At 39.1% G+C, this 24,715-nt stretch overlaps 2 protein-coding genes across 2 annotated transcripts in view; one reads left to right on the forward strand and one right to left on the reverse strand.

Moving 5' to 3' along the window:
• The window catches only part of gpr37a (G protein-coupled receptor 37a), a 121,167-nt gene that overhangs the window by 27,474 nt on the left and 68,978 nt on the right, over window positions 1-24,715 (reverse strand). The window contains exon 6 of the mRNA XM_062042976.1: window positions 20,236-20,384. The gene's annotated coding sequence lies outside the window, so the exon portion shown is untranslated. The remainder of the gene's footprint in view (window positions 1-20,235; window positions 20,385-24,715) is intronic.
• hyal4 (hyaluronidase 4) lies at window positions 2,169-24,402 on the forward strand. Its single transcript, XM_062040893.1, has 4 exons — window positions 2,169-2,293; window positions 16,937-17,926; window positions 20,272-20,361; window positions 23,866-24,402. Exons 2-4 carry the CDS (start codon window positions 16,970-16,972, stop codon window positions 24,400-24,402), a joined length of 1,584 nt encoding a protein of 527 aa, XP_061896877.1. The 5' UTR covers window positions 2,169-2,293; window positions 16,937-16,969.

Consider the following 24,715-nt stretch of genomic DNA (forward strand, 5'->3'; position numbering starts at 1 on the left):
TAACAGAAGTGTAGACAGAACATGATATAAAGAGAAAGTAAGCAGATATTAACAGTAAATTAACAAGTAGATTAATAATCCATTTTCTACCACTTGTCCTTAATAATTTTGACAAAATAATAGAATGATAAATGACACAATATGTCACTGCATATGTCAGCAGCTAAATTAGGAGCCTTTGTTTGTTTACTTACTACTAAAAGACAAAGTTGTCTTGTATGTTCACCATTTTATTTAAGGACAAACGTGCAACAGTGTAATGCACTGTAGATGTAACATATGTTTAAAGGCCTACTGAAATGATTTTTTTTAATTTAAACGGGAATAGCAGATCCATTCTATGTGTCATACTTGATCATTTCGCGATATTGCCATATTTTTGCTGAAAGGATTTAATAGAGAAAATCGACGATAAAGTTCGCAACTTTTGCTCGCTGATAAAAAAAAGCCTTGCCTGTACCGGAAGTAGCGTGACGTCACAGGAGCTAGTATTCCTCACAATTCCCCATTGTTTACAATGGAGTGAGAGAGATTCGGACCGAGAAAGTGATGATTACCCCATTAATTTGAGCGAGGATGAAAGATTCGTAGATGAGGAACGTTACAGTGAACGACTTGAGAGACAGTGATGGACGTATCTTTTTTCGCTCTGACCGTAACTTAGGTACAAGCTGGCTCATTGGATTCCACACTCTCCTTTTTTTATTGTGGATCACGGATTTGTATTTTAAACCACCTCGGATACTATATCCTCTTGAAAATGAGACTCGAGAACGCAAAATGGACATTCAGTGCCTTTTATCTCCATGAAAATACATCGGCGAAATGCTTTAGCTACGATCTAACGTGATAGCATCGTGCTTTAACTGCATATAGAAACAAAAAAATAAAGGATAGAAGGAAGGATAGATAGAAAATCAACAATACTATTAAACCGTGGACATGTAAATACACGGTTAATGCTTTCCAGGCTGGCGAAGGTTAACAATGCTGTGCTAACGACGCCATTGAAGCTAACTTAGCAACTTAGTAACGGGACCTCACAGAGCTATGCTAAAAACATTAGCTCTCCACCTACGCCAGCCAGCCCTCATCTACTCATCAACACCCGTGCTCACCTGCGTTCCAGCGATCGGCAGAAGGACGAAGGACTTCACCCGATGCGTTTGGCGGCCCGGAGACGTAGGAAGTCAAGGTGAGGTCGGCGGCTAGCGCGGCTAGCGCGGCTAGCGCTCCAACAAAGTCCTCCTGGTTGTGTTGCTGTAGTCCGCTGCTAATACACCGATCCCACCTACAACTGTCTTCTTTGCAGCCTTCATTGTTCATTAAACAAATTGCAAAAGATGTCCAAAATACTGTGGAATTATGAAATGAAAACAGAGCTTTTTGTATAGGATTCTACGGGTACCATAACTTCCGTTACTCTGACTTCGTCACGCGCATACGTCATCATACCACGACGTTTCAGCCGGATATTTCCCGGGAAGTTTTAAAAGTCACTTTATAAGTTAACCCGGCCGTATTGGCATGTGTTGCAATGTTAAGATTTCATCATTGATATATAAACTATCAGACTGCGTGGTCGGTAGTAGTGGGTTTCAGTAGGCCTTTAATGTACAGTAAGAATTTTTGTTAAAATAAATCAAATAATGCAATTTTTTTGTGGTCCCCTTTATTTAGAAAAGTATCGAAAAGTACCGCAAAGTATCTAAATTGGAACCGGTACCGGTACCAAAATATTGGTATCGGCACAACACTAGTGGTAACGAATGTCATCGATCTTGGCATCGCTAGCAGAAAAAAATTTAATAATTTAATCAAAGCATCCCAAAAGGGACAAGCGGTAGAAAATGGATGGATGGATGGATCCAAAAGACAGGAAATCAAAACAATACGATGCACCTTGTGCTTACATGCCGCCCCCTGGGGGTTGGAGTGTGAACTACAGTATCCACAGAGCGTACTTGTTGTCATGTCGCGTTGTGCTGCTGATTGATGTGGACGAGTCCTCCAGAGACGTGGACGAGTCCTCCCTGTGAGGAGCTCAACTCGGGATTTAAAAGCATTCCTCTCTCTCTCTCCACTGTGTGTCTATGTCGCTCGCCCTCCTCCCTGTGTTGTAATGGCTGTGTTGAGGCGCTCCCTCCTCCCGCTCCCCTCCGGGCAGTATAAAAGTCAGCATGGCGGGCTTGTCTGGCACACAGTCTGTCAGAGAGAGTGCATGAGTTCGGGCCAACATGACCCCCTGGTGGTGAACCCTGACGAGAGACCCCCCGTGCAGCGTCATCTACAGGTGAGCAGCGTCACTGCTCGTTTGGCTTTTGTCACCTATTTCCTTCGCTGTCCTGTTTATCTTGGGAGTCTGCTGCTGATGCAGGAAGCGGGAGGAGACGGGAGGAGAGAGGCCCCGTCATGGCAGTAATGTTGAAAAATGCACATGGTGGCACTTTGTTTGGTGGAGGTGAGGTGTTTACAATGCAGTTTGGGTTTGGGTCATGACTGGTCAACACTGCATTTAGCGCTTGTAAAGAAGGTGGTCGCAGCGTGAAGGAATGCCGGCGAGGGAACCAACACCAGAACTTACTTTCCGCTGCAACTGTCACAAGTTGAAACCAAAAACTGTTTTAAGACTTTTTGTCCAATGAGGTGATGGAGGGTCTGCTCAGTGAATGTACCAACGACAGTGTGCTCCGAGGTCTTTGTTCTTCATCTTAGCAGGACATGTTGGACAATTGTTGATTTTGGCAAAGACTATTTTCTGTTTCAAGTGCAGAAAGTAATTATTGGAGGAGTTCAAGCAGCTCTAGAATGGACACGCTCCAAAACATTGTTGAAAGTCTTCCAAGGGGAATGGGAGGTGTTGAAGAAGCTACCGTATTTTCTGGAATTATAGGGCGCACCGGATTGAGCGGGTCTATTCAGGTATTTTTTCATACAAAAGGCGCACCGGATTATAAGGCACATTAAAGGGGTCATATTATTATGACTTTTTTCTGAATTGAAAACATTTCCTTGTGGTCTACATAAGATGTAATGGTGGTTCCTTGGTCAAAATGTTGCATAGATGATGTTTTACAGACCATCTTCAAGTCGCTTTCTGACAGTCTCTTCAGGATGCGCCGTTTTGTCGGCGGTCTTATTTACGTGGCTCACCTTCGACTAGGGCTGCGAATCTTTGGGTGTCCCACGATTCGATTCAATATCGATTCCTGGGGTCACGATTCGATTCAAAATCAATTTTTTCCGATTCAACGCGATTCTCGATTCAAAAACTATATTTTTTCGATTCAAAACGATTCTCTATTCATTCAATACATAGGATTTCAGCAGGATCTACCCCAGTCTGCTGACATGCAAGCAGAGTAATAGATTTTTGTAAAAAGCTTTTATAATTGTAAAGGACAATGTTTTATCAACTGATTGCAATAATGTAAATTGGTTTTAACTATTAAATGAACCAAAAATATGACTTATTTTATCTTTGTGAAAATATTGGACACAGTGTGTTGTCAAGCTTATGAGATGCGATGCAAGTGTAAGCCACTGTGACACTATTGTTCTTTATTTTTATAAATGTCTAATGATAATGTCAATGAGGGATTTTTAATCACTGCTATGTTGAAATTGTAACTAATATTGATACTGTTGTTGATAATAATCATTTTTGTTTCACTACTTTTGGTTTGTTCTGTGACGTGTTTGTGTCTCCTCTCAATTGCTCTGTTTATTGCAGTTCTGAGTGTTGCTGGGTCGGGTTTGGTTTTGGAATTGGATGGCATTGTTATGGTATTGCTGTGTATTGTTTTGTTGGATTGATTAATTTAAAAAAATAAAACTAAAAAAATTACAAATTAAAATGAAAAAAAAAATATATAAAAAAAATCGATTCTGAATCGCACAACGTGAGAATCACGATTCGAATTCGAATCGATTTTTTCCCACACCCCTACCTTCGACTGTCTTCTCCCCGTCATCTTTGTTGTAGCGGTGTAGCGTGCAAGGACGGGAGTGGAACAAGTATCAAAAGATGGAGCTAACCGTTTTAATGACATTCAGACTTCACCTCAATCAACAACGGAGCAGCGTCTTCTCATCCGTGGCTCACTAGTGCAACAACAACCGTTCGACCGGAACTCTCTAATAATTAAAGTTCCGTGGGTGAATTATGTAAACCCACTACACTGGTCATTTTTAGCGCTTCCATAGCGAGATAAAAGTTAGAACTTTACACTACTTTATATTATAAATGGCAACAGCAGAGGGTGAATGCCACATAACAAGAAGATAGTGAAAAAGAAGAAGCTTATTGACTACGGTGTCGGCACGGACATGCGCACATTTTCAGGACTTATGCGATCTTAAATACACATCAGCAGGTACCAGAAAGTAAGAAAAGTTGGTTTTGCATAATATTGCGAAACAGATAATGTGTCTGCTAATGGGTGCCATTTTGCGGTCCTTATACACACACCATAGTAATACTTGAATCTCTGACTACGGTAGCCGTAATGGGCTGACAATCCATCAAGCGGAGCGGCTTTGAAGTCATACTAAAACATTTTGACAGATTTTTGAGTGCTGTGTGTAATGTTCTTACTTTTCAATGGAACATTTAAAGTTTTAGTGTTGTTTACTGGCGTCATCTTGCAGTCTCCACGTATCTCTTATGTGTGACTACTAGGGGTGTAACGGTACATGTATTTGTATTGAACCGTTTCGGTACGGGGGTTCCGGTTCGGTTCGGAGGTGTACCGAACGAGTTTCCACACGGACATATTAAGTAGCGTAACGCACGTTGTGTAAACAATGCACACCAAGGTACAACACACGGCATGCTAGCAGCTAACGGGCTACGATAGACTGACCATACGTCCTCTTTTCACCGGACATGTCCTCTTTTGCGGAGCTGTCAGGGCGGAGTTTCTTAAATGCCTCAAATGTCCGGCATTTTGAGTTAGGGTTGCGTGTATTTTCTATGTACGTTCAGGATTAAGAAGGGGTTAAAAACAACACAAATTGTGCGCGCAGCAGCATTGGTGAGGGAGGGGCAGAGACAGAGAGAGAGAGAGAGTTATGATAAACGCGCATGCGTCGCCAGGCTCTGCTTTTTATCCATAGATTTATCAGATTTAATTTTTTATTATCTACAGCAGGAGTGTCAAAAGTGTGCCCCGGAGGCCATTTGCGGCCCACAGCTAATGTTTTAAAGGCCCACGGCACATTCTAAATATACTATTAAAATAAACAAAAACATAATAAAAGTGAAATAAAAAAGCTTAAAGGTTAAATGTAATTTAGAAAAAGTTGCAATGTTGACTAATAAAACAAAGCTGTTTTTTTTTCTTTCAAACTGTCATTGCTCAAAACATAATATTGAATCCCTTGTGTGGGCTCTGTGCCGAGGATGTCGTTGTGGCTTGTGCAGCCCTTTGAGACTTTTGTGATTTAGGGCTATATAAATAAACATTGATTGATTGATTGATTGAATCAAAATCAATGTTATTATGAATTATTGACCTATCCAAGGTTCCGATTACTTCACATCGAATATTCCACTAAGAAAAATATTTTTGGTGGAAGATTTTGCAAATTTGGTAAATAAATAACCCAAAAATTTATTTTTTGTTGTTTTCTTACTGTACCGAAAATGAACCGAACCGTGACCTCTAAACCGAGGTACGTACCGAACCGAAATTTTTGTGTACCGTTACACCCCTAGTGACTACCATCTACTGGTTGCACTTATCATTACACCATGAACCAAATAAAATTGCTTCGAGGTCGCTAAGCACAACCAGAATTATTCCGTACATTATGCGCACCGGGTTATAAGGCGCACTGTCGATTTTTGAGAAAATGAAAGGATTTTAACTGTGCCTTTTAGTCCGAAAAATACGGTACTTCGTGTAGGTGTTCCTACAAGACTATTGTAAAGTATACTATGCTATTATATGGAAAGGATAGACTTATTTATCCCACAAGGCGGTTGCAGTGCAGACACAGAAAGTCCACACAAACTAAGGTAAATTAAAGCTTCAAGCAGCATTGAATGGGCCCTTGCAGCCCCGTGCAACTCAGGGTTCACGAGAGTCTGGGGGAATTTTCCACCCCAAGGCGGTGGCATTGGTGTCGGTATCGATGTTCAGTCATGATTAGGCCTCAACCTCAAATCAGTTTGGACGGAGATCTGATCATTTGAAGTAAGTCAAGACGGTTTTGATGGTTGATGGCGAGGAGGAGTTATTTCCGACAGGCTCTACAATAGAATATTGTTGCAATTGGAGATGTCCGATAATATCGGCAGGCCGATATTACCGGCCGGAAAATGCTTTAAAATGTAATATCGGAAATTATCGGAATCGTTTTTTTTATTATCGGTATCGTTTTTTTGTGTGTTTTTTTTTTTAATAAATCAACATAAAAAACACAAGATACACTTACAATTAGTGCACCAACCCAAAAAACCTCCCTCCCCCATTCACACAAAAGGGTTGTTTCTTTCTGTTATTAATATTCTGCTTCCTACATTATATATCAATATATATCAATACAGTCTGCAAGGGATACAGTCCGTAAGCACACATGATTGTGCGTGCTGCTGGTCCACTAATAGTACTAACCTTTAACAGTTAATTTTACTCATTTTCATTAATTACTAGTTTCTATGTAACTGTTTTTATATTGTTTTACTTTCTTTTTTAATCAAGAAAATGTTTTTAAATTATTTATTTTATTTATTTATTTTTTTAAAAAATGGCCTTATCTTCACCATACCTGGTTGTCCAAATTAGGCATAATAATGTGTTAATTCCACGACTGTATATATCGGTATCGGTTGATATCGGTATCGGTTGATATCAGTATTGGTAATTAAAGAGTTGGACAATATCGGTATATCGGATATCGGCAAAAAGCCATTATCGGACATCCCTAGTTGCAATGGAGTACTGCAGCACCTCGTTCAAAAGATGGCGCCATAGCACAAACAATAACACACCTTTTCAGTGGGTTTGCTAGCATCGTGGCTGTCAGCGAAAAAAAAACTAGTTAATGTCTTGTCATGTTAGCATTTTGGCGAGTTAGCGCTATGAGTTTTTTTTTTTATTAATCTAAAACGGCGGGAGTTTTACCGTGGTTATTAACACTAGCGTTCATGGTTCCATCTCTAGTGCAGAAACATTCCCAGAGTCAGCATCCATGAGTGAGGTGCGATGGCGGACTTGTTTACATGACAGATGGCGCGTGTGAGGAAATCTCTTTTTTTGGCTTCTGCTCTTTGGCAAGCTGTTTGGACTCCAGCTTGAATTCCAAACATCAAACCAAAAGTGTCAAGTGTCCTTTTTTTAAGTGTTATTTTTAAATTACACGTCCCCATTCCAAACTCTGGACTTGCTTCTTTGACCTTCCCTGTGGTCATGTTCCTGATCCCCTGCAGGACTGGATGTAGCACTGGTCTTGCAGGAAACATGACGCTTGGTTCGTAGTCACAAAGAACCCCCCCCCCCCCACCCCCCACTGGGTCCGAACCGGAGCCAAACCTCCTGGCGACTGTGGATCACATTCACAACATTTTCCAGCAGAGACAATCAGACGGCGTCTTGCTTGAAGGAGAGGAACCGCAAGAACCGCGAGCATCAACAATCTTCTGCTAATCACTTCCAGGCTGACCCGCAGGCCGGAGCGTTTCATAGCGGGCTTCTTTTCAGGGCCTCCACAATGTTGACAGGCTGTTTTTTATGTGAATGTTTCTGCCTGGAGTGTTTGATTCCATGTCAGCTTTTTTTAAAAAGTTGTGACAACCTAAATGTTACTGTATGTTCCGGACTATAGAGAGATTTAATCTGCACCCACCAATTTTTAGAGGAAATAAATATGTTTCCATGTATTAGCCGCACCGGACTATAAGTCGCAGATATATACGTTGTGAAATTAGTTATTTACACAAAAATATTTTGTAAATGTTTATTTACATACCTTAAAGGCCTACTGAAATGACATTTTTTTATTTAAACGGGGATAGCAGATCCATTCTATGTGTCATACTTGATCATTTTGCGATATTGCCATATTTTTGCTGAAAGGATTTAGTATAGAACAACGACGATAAAGTTTGCAACTTTTGGTCGCTGATAAAAAAAAGCCTTGCCTATACCGGAAGTAGCGTGACGACACCGGAGGTAGGATTCCTCACAATTCCCCGTTGTTTACAATGGAGCGAGAGAGATTCGGACCGAGAAAGCGACGATTACCCCATTAATTTGAGCGAGGATGAAAGATTCGTGGATGAGGAACGTTAGAGTGAAGAACTAGAGAGGCAGTGCAGGGTGTATCTTTTTTCGCTCTGACCGTAACTTAGGTACAAGGTCTCATTGGATTCCACACACTCTCCTTTTTCTATTGTGGATCACGGATTTGTATTTCAAACCACCTCGGATACTATATCCCCTTGAAAATGAGAGTCGAGAACGCGAAATGGACATTCACAGTGACTTTTATTTCCACGACAATACATCAGCGAAGCTCTTTAGCTACTGAGCTAACGTGATAGCATCTGGCTCAAATGCAGATAGAAACAAAATAAATAAATCCTTGACTGGAAGGATAGACAGAAGATCAACAATACTATTAAACCATGTACATGTAACTACACGGTTAATAATTCTCAGCCTGGCAAAGCTTAACAATGCTGTTGCTAACGACGCTGAAGCTAACTTAGCAACCGGACCTCACAGAGCTATGATCAATCAATCAATCAATCAATCAATCAATCAATCAATGTTTATTTATATAGCCCTAAATCACAAGTGTCTCAAAGGGCTGTACAAGCCACAACGACATCCTCGGTACAGAGCCCACATGATAAAAACATTAGCGCTCCACCTACGCCAGCCAGCCCTCATCTGCTCATCAACACCCGTGCTCACCTGCGTTCCAGCGATCGACGGCGCGACGAAGGACTTCACCCGATCACAGATGCAGTTGGCGGCTAGCGTTGGCTAGCGTGTCTGCTATCCAAGTAAGTACTCCTTGTTGTGTTGCTGCAGCCAGCCGCTAATACACCGATCCCACCTACAACTTTCTTCTTTGCAATCTCCATTGTCCATTAAACAAATTGCAAAAGATTCACCAACACAGATGTCCAGAATACTGTGGAATTGTTCGATGAAAACAGAGCAGTTTGTATGGTGACACATTGGGTACGAATACTTCCGTTGCCGTCGTGACGTCACGCGCATACGTCATCATACATAGACGTTTCCAACCGGAAGTTTAGCGGGAAATTTAAAATTGCACTTTATAAGTTAACCCGGCCTTATTGGCATGTGTTGCAATGTTAAGATTTCATCATTGATATATAAACTATCAGACTGCGTGGTCGGTAGTAGTGGCTTTCAGTAGGCCTTTAACTGCCTGTAACACGGCAGTAAAACGGATGATCAAACAAAACAGATGTCATCGCCATGGACCCCCTAGCTGCACAAGCTAGCTCTCCAATCAGCTTAACAGACTCAATAACTCCACGGTGCCGTTTTGGTGAATTTACTGATACTGTATTATATTTGTGTTTACAATACAAAAAAAGTAATAGTAAATAGTAAAAAAAAATAAAACTTTTTTTTTTTTTGTCATAAAGAAATGCAATCATGTGTGCTTACAGACTGTATCCCTGCAGACTGTATTGATTTATATTGATATATAATGTATATATTGTGTTTTTTATATTGATTTAATTTAAAAAAAAAAAAAAAATGTTTTTTTTTATTTATTTTTTTTAAAATTTCTTTTGCAGCCGCGGCCCGGTACCAATCGGTCCACGGACCGGTACCGGGCCGCGGCCAGGTGCTTGGGGACCACTGACATAGAGGACCACATTAAATGACGTGTAAGACCGTGTTAAATGATGCGGAAAACAACATTATATGACATGGCCCACCACATTAATGATGTGGCAGGCCATTTTAAAAGATGTGGAAGACTGCATTAAATGACGTAGAAGACCACATTAATGATGCGGAAAACCAAATTTTATGACAAGGCCAACCACATTAATGATGTGGCAGGCCATATTAAATGATGCGTAAGACCACGTTAAATAATGCAGAAAAACACATTATATTACATGGCCAACCACATTAATGATGTGGCAGGCCATTTTAAAAGATGTGGAGCACTACATTAAATCAATCAATCAATCAATCGATGTTTACTTATATAGCCCTAAATCACGAGTGTCTCAAATGGCTGCACAAGCCACAACGACATCCTCGGCTCAGATCCCACATCAGGGCAAGGAAAAACTCAACCCAATGGGATAACAATGAGAAACCTTGGAGGGGACCGCAGATGTGGCGACCCCTCCTGGCCGACCGGTGTAATGGACGTCGAGTGGATCTAGCATAATATTGTGAGAGTCCAGTCCATAGTGGATCTAAATAATGTAGAAGACCACGTTAAATGACGTAGAAGACCACATTAAACGATGCGGAAAACAACATTTCATGACATTAATGATGTGGCAGGCCAAACTAAAAGATGTGGAAGACCACGTTAAATGACGTAGAAGACCACGTTAAATGATGCGGAAAACAACATTTTATGATGTGGCAGGCCACTCCACTTTAAAAGATGTGGAAGACCACGTTAAATGACGTAGACGACCACGTTAAATGATGCGGAAAACAACATTTTATGATGTGGCAGGCCACTTTAAAAGATGTGGAAGACTACATTAAATGACGTAGAAGACCACGGCACGTTAAATGATGCGGAAAACAACATTTTATGATATTAATGATGTGGCAGGCCAATTTAAAAGATGGGGAAGACTACATTAAATGACGTAGAACAGTGGTCCCCAACCTTTTTGTAGCTGCGGACCGGTCAACACTTGAAAATTTGTCCCACGGAGGGGGGTGGGTATTTTTTAATTTTTTTTTTAAATAAAGAAATACAATCATGTGTGCTTACGGACTGTATCCTTGCAGACTGTATTGATCTATATTGATATCTAATGTAAATATTGTGTTTTTTATGTTGATTTAATAACAAAAAAATAAAAATAAAAAAAATAAAAAAATAAAAAAAATTATTTCTTGTGCGGCCCGGTACCAATCGGTGGTTGGGGACCACTGACGTAGAAGACCACGTTAAATGACGTGTAAGACCACATTAAATGATGCGGAAAACAACATTTTATGACATGGCCAACCACGTTAATGATGTGGGAGGCCATTTTAAATTTGTAAGACCATGTTAAATGATGCGGAACACAACATTTTATGACATGGCCAACCACATTAATGATGTGGGAGGTCATTTTAAATTTGTAAGACCACATTAAATGATGCGGAAAACAACATTTTATGACATGGCCAACCACGTTAATGATGTGGGAGGCCATTTTAAATTTGTAAGACCATATTAAATGATGCGGAACACAACATTTTATGACATTAATGATGTGGCAGGCCACATTAAAAGTTTTGGAAGTCTAGATAAAATGACATAGAAGACCACGTTAAATGATGCGGAAAACAACGTTATATGAAATGGCAAGCCACATAAAAGACATGGAAGTCTACATTAAAAAACATTAAATGCCATGGCGGAGCACTTCAAATGATGTGGCGTACAACTTTAATGATGTGGCAGGCCACATTAAAAGACATGGAAGTCTACATTACATGACATGGCGGACCACATTAAATGATGTGGCACAGTGATCGTTCTACACTGAGAGGAATACAACACAAATGTCTACAACAGAAAGTTAACATAAACTGTAAGTAAAAGCGCCCAACAGCCATTTTTCTTTTACTATTAAAAAAACACTGTCAAATCTTATCAAATTAAAACGGAAGAAGTTGAACGAATTTAAACAAATAAAAATAATATGGCTCCTAAAAAGCCAGAACAGTATTCTATCTTTTTCCTGCCAATAAAGTTGGCGTGTTGTTTTGTTTTATGTACAGTATTTGTGTTTATTTATTTCATGTGTTTTTGAAATCAAACGTTAAAATATTTCAGTGTGGTTAGAAGTACTTTTTGAGCACATTCAACAAAAGAAGCGTGATCATTTTGGTCATACTCACCGTGACATGACATTTTCATACCTTTACTGCCTATGCAGAACAGCATGTGTACGTTGGTCGTGTAGTGGTTCACATGGCAGATGGCCTCGGGTTCAATCCAACCTATCCCGTCCGCCTCTCTCCTTCCTGGAATCCAGTTTGTCCTTTATTGTGTCTTCCTGAGTTCAGCGAGTCCAAGCGGCGTACCACGCACTGTCTTCAATAAGAGTCCATCAATCCACAAACACCCGACCCTTCCCAAAGGTGCGGTGAAAAAACAAAGGAAGCTCCGGGCTTGGCTGGAAAGTCCCAATAAGGAGGGTCCACACATTGAACTCCAACTACTTCCTGGTGTGCACATGACCTGCTAGCATGGGCCTTACCACATGCTTCCTGTTTCGTGTCATGACCTGCTAGCATGGTCCTTACCACATACCGTGTTTTCCGCACTATAAGGCGCACCGGATTATAAGGCGCACCTTCAATGAATGGCATATTTAAAACTTTGTTCACATATAAGGCGCACCGGATTATAAGGCGCACCTATGCATCCATTAGATGGAGCTGCGCTAAAGGGAATGTCAACAAAACAGTCAGATAGGTCAGTCAAACTTTACTAATATATTACAAACCAGCGTTCTGACAACTCTGTTCACTCCCAAAATGAATAAACAGCTGATTTACTCGTGTTACGGTAAATCAAACGTGCAATCACAATATAGTAACACTCAAAATAGTGCAGAGCAATAATATCAATAACAACATTGCTCAAACGTTAATGTCACACAACACAACACACAAAATAAACATTTAAAGCTCACTTTCTGAAGTTATTCCTCATCCACAAATCCCTCAAATTCTTCTTCTTCAGTGTCCGAATTAAATAGTTGGGCTCCGTCTCATCGAAGTCATTAATGGAGTTAGTGTCGCTGCTGTTGTCCAGCAGTTCAGTGACAATTCCCGCCTTCCTGAAAGCTCGGACCACAGTTGAGACTGATATATCAGCCCAGGCATTTACGATCCACTGGCAGATAGTGGCGTATGTCGTCCGGCGCTGTCTCCCTGTCTTGGTGAACGTGTGTTCGTCTTCTGTCATCCACTGTTCCCACGCAGTTTGCAGTCTAGCTTTGAATGCCCTGTTGACACCAATATCCAGCAGCTGGAGTTATTTTGTCAATCCACCCGGCTGCTCTATTCCCGTGTTCTACTGCGTGACTGATTGCCTTGAGTTTGAACTCTGCGTCGTAAGCGTGTCTCTTAGTAGGAGCCATTTTGGGGTCTTTACAGAAACACACAAATGGAAATGAAACGTCATATCCCAGCATGCACCGCGCGCTTCTTCTTCTACGGGGGCGGCTGCTTACCGAAGAAGAAGCGCTTCTTCTTCTACGGGGAAAAAGAAGTTGGCGGCTGTTTACCGTAATTGCGAGACCTAAACTTTATGAAAATGAATTTTTGGTTTGTTGTGGCTCAATATTGGTCCATATATAAGGCGCACCGGATTGTAAGGCGCATCTGTCAGCTTTTGAGAAGATTTTTGGTTTTTAGGTGCGCTTTATAGTGCGGAAAATACGGTACTTCCTGTGTCATGTCATGACCTGCTAGCATGGTCCTTACCACATACTTCCTGTTTCGTGTCATGACCTGCTAACATGGTCCTTACCACATACTTCCTGTTTCATGTCATTACCTGCTAACATGGTCCTTATCACATACTTCCTGTTTCGTGTCATGACCTGTTAGCATGGTCCTTACCACATACTTCCTGTTTCGTGTCATAACCTACTAGCATGGTCCTTACAACATACTTCCTGTTTCGTGTCATGACCTGCTAACATGGGCCTTACCACATACTTCCTGTTTCGTGTCATGACCTGCTGACATGGTCCTTACCACATACTTCCTTTTTCATGTCATGACCTGCTAACATGGTCCTTACCACATACTTCCTGTTTCATGTCATGACCTGCTAACATGGTGCTTACCACATACTTCCTGTTTCGTGTTATGACCTGCTGACGTGGTCCTTACCACATACTTCCTGTTTCGTGTCATGACCTGCTAACATGGTCCTTACCACATACTTCCTGTTTCGTGTCATGACCTGCTAGCATGGTCCTTACCACATACTTCCTGTTTTATGTCATGACCTGTTGACATGGTCCTTACCACATACTTCCTGTTTCATGTCATGACCTGTTGACATGGTCGTACTTCCTGTTTCATGTTATGACCTGCTGACATGGTCGTACTTCCTGTTTCATGTCATGACCTGCTGACTAGGATCCTGTTTCATGTAAGAGTGGACTCATGCTTGTTGGGCGACATGTTGGGACCGCACAACAGCGCCTGTGATGCCACAAACCACAACGAGACGCTTGGCGGGAGCGTCTCTCATTGAGGCTCCAGCTGCGGTCAGAGCGTTCAGCTCGTGTTTCAGCTCTGTGGATGTCACAAGACTTCCTCGTTGTGACCTCTGACCTTTGGAAACATATGTGTTCAAAGTGTCTCGCTACAGGAATCAAGACAATTAGGGAGTGACTTGTTACTCCAAATATGTAGAAGGATTTGTTTGTAATGCAGCGTGTAATTCCAGCATGCAGCCAAATTGTGGAAAGTCCTGCAGCTTTGTCATCCATGAACGGTGAAGAAGAAACAAAGAAGATTTAAAGCAGGGGTGTCCAAATGTTTTCCACTGAGGGCCACACACTGAAGAGCGGAAAAAAAAGAAAAGTAAAGCAAAAGCATGCATTTTGGTTTTGTCCATTTTCAAAAGCAATACCTAATATAGGGCTTACCTCAACTTTGGTGACTGTTAAAGGTCCCAAAGATCCGAAAGGGTCCCAGTCATTAAAGTGTTCAAAATAGGTCATACACTATATTGCCAAAAGTATTTGGCCACCTGCCTTGACTCACATATGAACTTTAAGTGCCATCCCACTCCTAACCCATAGGGTTCAATATGATGTGGGTCCACCTTTTGCAGCTATTACAGCTTCAACTCTTCTGGGAAGGCTGTCCACAAGGTCGCGGAGTGTGTTTATAGGAATTTTTGACCATTCTTCCAAAAGCGCATTGGTGAGGTCACACACTGATGTTGGTCGAGATGGCCTGGCTCTCAGTCTTCGTTCTAATTCATCCCAAAGGTGTTCTATCTGGTTCAGGTTAGGACTCTGTGCAGGCCAGTCAAGTTCATCCACACCAGACTCTGTCATCCATGTCTTTATGGACCTTGTCCTTTTGGAAGAGGAAGGGGCCCGCTTCAAACTGTTCCCACAAGGTTGGGAGCATGGAATTGTCCAAAATGTTTTGGTATCCTGGAGCATTTAAAGTTACTTTAACTGGAACTAAGGGGCCAAGCCCAGCCCCTGAAAAACAACCCCACACCATAATTCTGATCATTTGGATGAGTGGCCAAATACTTTTGGCAATATAATGTATATTATCTTTTTATATATATATATATAAATATAAATATTTTTAGATCAACTTCAGATCAATCATTTGACATTTGATTGTAATGTCGTAGGCTTTTGTGTACAAAAAAATTATTTTATTTTTTTTGGAAAAACACAAAATGTGCAATCTTATCCCCTCAAAAATGTGTAAAGTGGAATTTTTGATGTGCCTAATTGGAGCCCAAAATATGTCAATATTCATAACAGCATTACTCTTGGTTCACTATTATTTTTAAGCTATAACAGTTTAAAACAAAAATCCCATTTACATTCTTGGAGAGCCAAAAGGGCCCCAGAGATTAAAGTGTTAAAAGTAAGTCATTTATTTGTTAATTTTTTATATATGGTAGATACTTTCAATGCTTAAATATCTGTAGATCAACTTCAGGTCTATTCTTTGAAATAAAGTTTTAATCTTTTTATGTTGTAGGCTTTTTGTCAAAACCTTCTTCTTTAATAGGAAAACACACAATGTTCAACATTATCCCCTCAAAAATGTTAAAAGTGGAAAATTTGATGTGAAATAATTTGAGCCTTAAATATGTCAATAATTCATAACAACATTAGTCTTGGTTCATTATTATTTTTGGAGCTATGACAGTTTTAAAAAAAAAACACTAAACATCTTGGGGACCCTTTTAGGTCCCAGTCAATAGTGTTAAATATACTGTAAGTCATATATATTTTTTATATGAATATATGCTCGTGTATCTATAGATCAACTTCAGATCTATCCTTTGAAATATTGTTTTTATGTTGTAAGCTTTTTTTGTCAAAACCCTTTTTATTAGGAAATACACAAAATGTTCAATATTATCCCCTCATAAATATTCCAAAGTGGAATATTTGTGTGATGTAAGTGGAGCCCTAAATAGGTCAATAATGAATAGCAAAAATGCTCTTGGTTCGTTATTTTTTGAGATATGACAGTTAAAAAAATAAAAAATAAAATCTCACTAAAATTCTTGGGGACCTAAAAGGTTCCCAATCATAAAAGTGTTAAAAATAAGTCACAGTTTTTCTTTTACTTTTAGCGCTTAAATCTCTAGATCAATTTCCGATCCATCCGTCAATGATACGTTTTTATTATTTTTTGAGCACTGACAGTTTCAAAGTTAAAAAAGGACTGCATGATAGCTTTGTGTTATTAGAGTCCACACTGCAACATTTTCTAGTTAAATTTCACCTGTTTGCTGTTTTATTCCACATTTTTTTTGTTTCATGTTTTTTTTTTTTTATATCATTTTTTAGAAATGCACCGCAAGCTGTTGAAAAATTAGGTGTGGGCCACAAAAGGCCCTCTGGCCAGACTTTGGACACCCTTACTCTAATGACTTTGAGGAGACTGGAGAATGTTGGCTACCTTTCAAGTGGTGTTTATGTTCATTGCCATCATTTTCTCCTCAGGATGAGTGACAGCTCCTGCGACTGATCACCAGGATGCCCAAGGGGCCGGCAGGCAGGACATCCCTCTCCCAGAACGTGGTTCCGGTCACCCTCGCCTTCTCATGGCTCCTGCTGCTCTTCCACGCCGCCATCGGGCAGAAACCAGCCAAGCTGCCCCTGATCGGCCGCAAGCCCTTCATAGCGGCGTGGAACGCCCCCCTGGACATGTGCGCCATCAAGTACAACGTCACGGCCAACCTGGACCACGTCTTCCACATCCACGGTAGCCCGCGCGCCGACTGGACGGGCCAGAACGTCACCATCTTCTACGCCAACCGACTGGGCAACTACCCCCGCTACACGGCGCAGGGCGGCGCCGTGCACGGCGGCCTGCCGCAGAACTGCAGCCTGGACACGCACCTGTTCAAGGCCTACCAGGACATCAAGCACTTCATCCCCGCCGAGGACTTCCGCGGCCTGGCAGTCATCGACTGGGAGTTCTGGCGGCCTCAATGGAGCCGCAACTGGCACAAGAAGGACATCTACCGGCGGAAATCCCGCGAGCTGACCACTAAGGCGTACATCAACGTGACGGCGGCGCAGGTGGAGGAGCTGGCGAGGCGCCGCTTCGAGAAGAGCGCCCGGGCGTTCATGCAAAGGACCATCCAGCTCGGGACGCGCCTGCGCCCCAACGGCCTCTGGGGGTTCTACCTCTACCCCGACTGCCACAACTACAACCTCCACGAGGACAACTACACGGGCCTGTGCCCCCTGCTGGAGAGCATGAGGAACGACGAGCTGCGCTGGCTGTGGAACAGCAGCACCGCGCTCTTCCCCTCCGTCGCCATCAGGAAGAGTCACACCAACAGCGTGGGCAACCTCCGCTTCTCCCGCCACAGGGTGACGGAGGCGCTGCGCGTGGCCTCGCTCACCTCTAAGGACTACGACCTGCCCGCGTACGTCTATCTGAGGCTGGGCTACCGCGATGAGGCACTCACCTTCCTCACCAACGTAAGAACCCTCCCTGACCTCGTCTCAGTTACCTTTTCTTGAGCACATATTTGGAAGCCAGCCAAAGTAACTAGGTACCGCTTGTTGGTACCTTTTCCGCCGGCTTACCAAAGCAATTTATACGCTATACTGTAAATCAGCCTTACTTAACCATTGTTGGGCCGTGAGCGCCACCTAGAGGACCGCCAAAAAATATCTGTTTCTCAGCTGTAGTCAGTCTGGGCCGCAGCGGTAATTCAATTGTAATACACTTTTCCCACCACTTGTGGCAGTAATGACAATAACAAACAAACAGAAGAAGTCTTCAGCTAAAGTCATAGAGAAGTTACTTAAGCGCAAAAATTATGACTAAAATGGTGAAATTGTAAATTTACTGACAGAAACATATTTTTTATTTAGTTTTTACATTATTTTAACAGGTAATTGTATAAAAATTAAATTTTCATCGTTTTTTACAAGTCTCTTTTGCAGTATATTTGATTAGTATTTATTTTGTAATCAGTCTGACCTAAGCCTTGATACTAATCTTTGTGATAAACACATGCGTTCAAATCATTTGACAAGGTTGTACACTTTAAGTAGGTTAGCCAAAATTGTTGAATACGATTAAAATTCAAGAATAAGTTAAGTAATTCTAATACTATTCAACTACATAATGAAGAGGGCCGCAGCTTCAAGAGCCCAAGGGCTCAGGAGCCGGACATCGAAATGTGGATGTTTCGTCAGAAAGTGCCCCGGCAGGTCATATTCCCTTGAGACTGTGTTTACTTAATTACAAAATAAACACATCGGCTTTCACACTGCACTGTCCGTAAATTCATTATTCTGCCCTCGCTACTCGTTTCCAGCGCGTGCAGCTAGTTAACAACATGAAGAAAAAGAAGCACCAGTTTTTGATGAGGATTGATGTTCCTTCTTTGGAATTATTTTCCTTCCATAGTTTTATTTTTGTACACTTCTTCCTTCATATAGGTTTGTAAGACTGAAAATATACAAATAAAATAAACATAAAAGTATATTGTCCATTGTGTATTTTACATAAATAATATTCACACAATAAACTACAAATGTTCACGTATAGAAATGACACAATTTATCACTATTAGCGTTGTCGCCCTCTACTGGTCAAATTTAACACTACATGTATTAAACAAGGTTTGCTCGTTACTCTCAGGCAAAAAACAACACAACCACAAATACAAAAGACACATATATATATATATATATATATATATATATATATATATATATATATATATATATATATATATATATATATATATATATATATATATATATGTATATGTATGTGTGGGAAAAAAATCACAAGACTATTTCATCTCTACAGGCCTGTTTCATGAGGGGTTTTCCTCAATCCTCAGGAGATTCTCCTGAGGATTTCCCACACATACATATTACGCTCTACCACGGTATCGAGCACTATTTTTTGGATAATCTAATTAAGACATATGTATATATATATATATATATATATATATATATATATATATATATATATATATATATATATATATATATATATATATATATATATATATATATATATATATATATATATATATATATATATATATATAGCAGGTCAGGGGGAGCAGGGAAACCTGCGAAACAGGCTTGTAGGGATGCTATAGCCTCTATGTTTTTTCCTGGCCTAACATATATATATATATATATATATATATATATATATATATATATATATATATATATATATATATATATATATATATATATATATACCGTATTTTTCGGAGTATAAGTCGCACCTGCCGAAAATGCATAATAAAGAAGGAAAAAGCATAGAAGTCGCACTGGAGTATAAGTCGTATTTTTTGGGGACATTTATTTGATAAAACCCAACACCAAGAATAGACATTTGAAAGGCAATTTAAAATATATAAAGAATAGTGAATGAGCTAAATAATATTATTTGATATTTTACGGTAATGTGTTAATAATTTCACACATAAGTCGCTCCTGAGTATAAGTCGCACCCCCATAGCCAAACTATGAAAAAAACTGTGACTTATAGTCCGAAAAATACGGTATATGTATACATTATATAATATGTATATAATATAGGTTTTGTATATAATAAATCAAAATGGCCCCCGCATGTTTTTTTTTAGTGCGGCCCTCATTTTTTATAAACATATTCCTCTTTGGCCGCATGTCTAAATATTTTTTTTTAACCCAACTTGGCAAAAAAACAAAAGCGTTAAATTTTTCTGTTGAATATTTTTCATTACTACTGCCATCTAGCGGACATTTAGAGTAAGAACACTCACCTCCTCCTCTCCACTCGTGTCCTGTCCTGTGTGCAGAAAGACCTGGTCCACACCATCGGGGAGAGTGCGGCACTCGGCGCCGCAGGCTTCGTCATCTGGGGCGACCTGAACCTGACGTCGTCTCGGGTAAGGACACGCCCACCACCACGCTGAAGTGGCATCAAGACAAACAACTTGATAGAAGTAGTATTTTTTTGTTGGGAGGGTTCGCTCCATGCACACGTGAGGGCTTTGTATGTCTTTAGCGAAGACAATGACTCAAAAAACGCTCGAACGCGAGTGCAGCAAGGCTCCACTTTTCCAAAAAGGCCCTAGCTTGATGCTAACATACAATGGCTTTGCTATTGGCATGCTACTGATTAGCATTAGCGATTTTACATGGCGATTCCCACATCTTCAAATGTGTTAATGAAAACTACAACTAATATGCACGTTCCAAATAAACGGCGAAGTTGCAACTATCGACAATACTGGTATCCCTGATATCAGATCACACAAAATTCCCAGTATCGGCCACCCCCAAACACAACACGAGATGATACATCATTTAAACCAAAAAAACGGCTTTTATCATGATTATTTTCATCATATCTACACAGTTTCTCAAAAATCATTATTTTATCAACTAGTAAATGTTCAAGACATTCACAAAATGATTGAAATATATTATTTTGTACTAGCAGTTAGCACTGTACATTAGCATTGTTTGGCCAATATGTCCTATGAACTAGAACACTATTTATCAATGTATATTCCCTTCAAATATACACAACATAAATAAATACAATATACTATAATATATAGTATACATAAATATATCACACAAGTAAGTGTGGCTAGCCTTTAGCGATTAGCAGCATGCTAACGTTAGCATCTTAGGCTCCTCCTTTTCAGCTGCCATTAAGATCTAATAAGTTATTTATATTGTCTTGTTTTCACTCACACTGAACTTAACTCATCTATGACCTTCATCAGAGCAATAAAAGTGACTTTAAGGCATGTTACCCACCTGAAATGTGTGAAAGCGCCCTCTTTTTGCTGAATGGTGATCAGGGTCACTGTTAGTCACCGACAAGAGATGTGACGTTTGCGAACAATCGAATCTTTTGAACGGCCCTTTTAAGGGAAGATGGGAGCCGATTTTTGATGAACATGCAGATCAAGTGTCGGCGATTGCCCACCTGACCAGCGACTGGACTGGAAGTTTAACCAAACAAAACAAAGCATTTGTATTTAATAAAAAACATGAATAAAATATATAAATAACTATATGTTTTTAAATAATAAGTCTGATTTTAAATATATTAAAAAAATACTAATACTGTTTTTAATACTAATACTGTTTTTTTTTATATTAATACCGTTTTTAATACTACTGTTTTTCAAATACTATTTAAGTAATGTTTTTCAAATAAAAATACTGTTTCTTAATATTAATTCAGTTTTAATTATACTGTTTTTCAAATAACATTTTTTAAATAATGTTTTCTAATATTAATACTGTTTTTATGAAACTGTTTTTCAAATACTGTTTTTAAATAATAATCCTGTTTTTCAAATAATATTGTTTTTAATTGGCAATACAGTTATTAAAATAATACTGTTTTTTAAATAATGCTATTTTTCAACTAATACTATTTTTAATAATACTGTTTTTAAAATAGCGTTTTTAAATAATCTAATTGTTTTTAATAATAATAATTTGTTTTAATATTTTAGATAATACTTTTTTTTAATACTGTTTTTTAAAATAACTATGTTTTTCAAATGTTGTTTCTTCCGAAATTTTACTCTAGTTGTATTTTAAGTGTATTTAATTTTTACTTATTATTTGTGTATTTTATCTCTCTATTGTTCAAATGCTCTTGTGCTACAAAGTGTTTTAAGTGAATGAAAATTCAAACTAGTGTTGTGACTGTCAAGGAATGGAAATATGGCGCTGCCTTATTGAATGTTTACGATAAAAACTCCCAACATTTCCCAACAATTCCCGCCATTTTCTAATATTTGTGTGAATTAAAATCATTCTGATCAGCATCTTATCTTACAATAGCCATTATTTATGGATCAAAATAACTTTTAGAACTATAACAACGAGCTAGTTTTTGAACGGCTCTTTGAAAGGAACGTCTCCTAAAGATCCGGCTCCCTTCATAGAGCCATAAATCTCATCTCTACCACCTACTGGCAGGATAGCATAACTGCAAGTGGAGCGCCTCCCTTGCAACACTGGCAATGTAATAATAATAATAATAATAATAATATGAATAATGATTATAATAATAATAATAATAATAATGATAATATTAATATTATGAATAATAAAATGATGATAATAATGTTTATAACAATAATATAGTAATAATAATACTAATAACAATAATGATACAAAAATACAATAAAATAATAATAATAATAGCACTAATAATAATAACAATAATATTAACAATAACAATAATAATAATAATAACAGTAATGATAATAATAATGTAATGATAATAATAATTATTATTATTTTAATAATAATAATAATTACAAAGATTATAAAAGTAATAATAATAAAAATGAATATTAACAATAATATTAACAGTAACAATAATCCATCCATCCATTTTCTACCGCTTATTCCCTTCGTGGTCGCGGCGGGCGCTGGAGCCTATCTCAGCTACAATCGGGCGGAAGGCGGGGTACACCCTGGACATAATAATAAAAACAATTTTAATAATAATAACAGCAATCATAATATTAACAATAATTAAAAGTAATAATAATAAAAAATAATAATATCACTTATATTAACAGTAATATAATAATAAAAATGTTAATCATAATAATAATAATAATGAGAACAAAAACAGTAACAATAATAATAATAACAATTTTAATAATATTAGCAAAAATAATAATAATAATGTTGATAATTTAAAAAAATAATGATAACAATAACAATAACAAAAATAATATCAATAATAATAATAATAATAATGATAATAATAACAATATTAATAATGATAGCAATAATAATAACAATAATCAAAAATAATAATAATAATTATAATAAGTGATAGTAGTAATTATAAGTAATAATAATAACAATAATGACAATAGTAATCATAACAATAATATTAAGAGTAATAATAATAATAATAATAATAATAACAATAACAGTAACAAAATTGATAATAATAATAGTAACAATTTTATTATAAAAAAATAATAGCAATAATAATAATAACAATAACAGTAACAAAAATAACAATAGTAATAACTATAATAATAATAATGACGATGATAATGATAACAATTTTAATAATGATAAATTAAAAAGTAATAATAATAATTATAATCAATGATAATAATAACAATAACAAGAACAACAATGATAATTAAAAATAATGACTACATGGACAATTTTAATAATACAATGACCTTCAAAAAGTCAGAAGGGGGCAAACATGCAAACTTGAATGTCATTGAAAGGTGGACCTCAGGAGTGAGGCAGACGTGCTAACCACCGTGTTGCCTGCAGGCTATTTTCAACACGTTGTAATTGTCTGTGTTTACAAAAGCAACATGAGGCCTGTTACGCACGTTGCACCTTGTTCACCCTCCCCCGCCGTGTCCCCGCAGCACAACTGCAGCAAGGTGCGCTGGTTCGTCAGCCAGCGTCTGGGTCAGTACATCACCAACGTCACCAGGGCAGCCGAGGCGTGCAGCGACTACCTCTGCCGGGCCAACGGCCGCTGCGTCCGCCGCGACCCAAGGGCCCGACACTACCTCCACCTGAGCGCCGACAGCTACCGCATCCAGGCCTCGGGCGACGGGGACTTCGCCGTGAGCGGGTGGCACTCGCCGCAGGACCTGCGGCTCCTGGACGAGCGGTTCCGCTGCCACTGCTACGAGGGCCACCAGGGCGAGCGCTGCGACAGCATCAACGAGCTCGGGGAGGACGACGGGCCGCGCGGCGGAGGCGGCGGCGACGAGCAGGAGCGGCGGCGGACAGAGTGGGAGGACGAGCAAGGGGGGCGGGCGGAGGGAGGGCGGAGCGCAGCGCCACCAAGCTGCGGGAGTCGTTATCTACTCTTAGTGGCGCTCCTTTTGAACCTGACTCTACTCACACTTGACCGCCTGTTTGCTGGCCTGCTAACACCCATGCTAACATGCTAACTCGGAAGAATGTGATTAGCGAAGAAAAACTTGTCACGCAAAAAGTATAAAAATACGCGATTGACTTTAAACGTAATTTCTTCACATAAACGCCGGCAGACTCACAGATTCTAGCACGTTAGCACGTTAGCACTTTTCTTGTCATTAGCATTTTCTACAGGTGCACAACAAATCAATTCACATCTGAGTCAGATTCTATATATATATATACAGTATATATATATATATATATATATATATATATATATATATATATATATATATATATATATATATATATATATATATATATATATATATATATATATATATA

The sequence above is a fragment of the Entelurus aequoreus genome, linkage group LG03 (genome assembly GCF_033978785.1).
Source record: "Entelurus aequoreus isolate RoL-2023_Sb linkage group LG03, RoL_Eaeq_v1.1, whole genome shotgun sequence".
NCBI classification, from domain to species: domain Eukaryota; kingdom Metazoa; phylum Chordata; class Actinopteri; order Syngnathiformes; family Syngnathidae; genus Entelurus; species Entelurus aequoreus.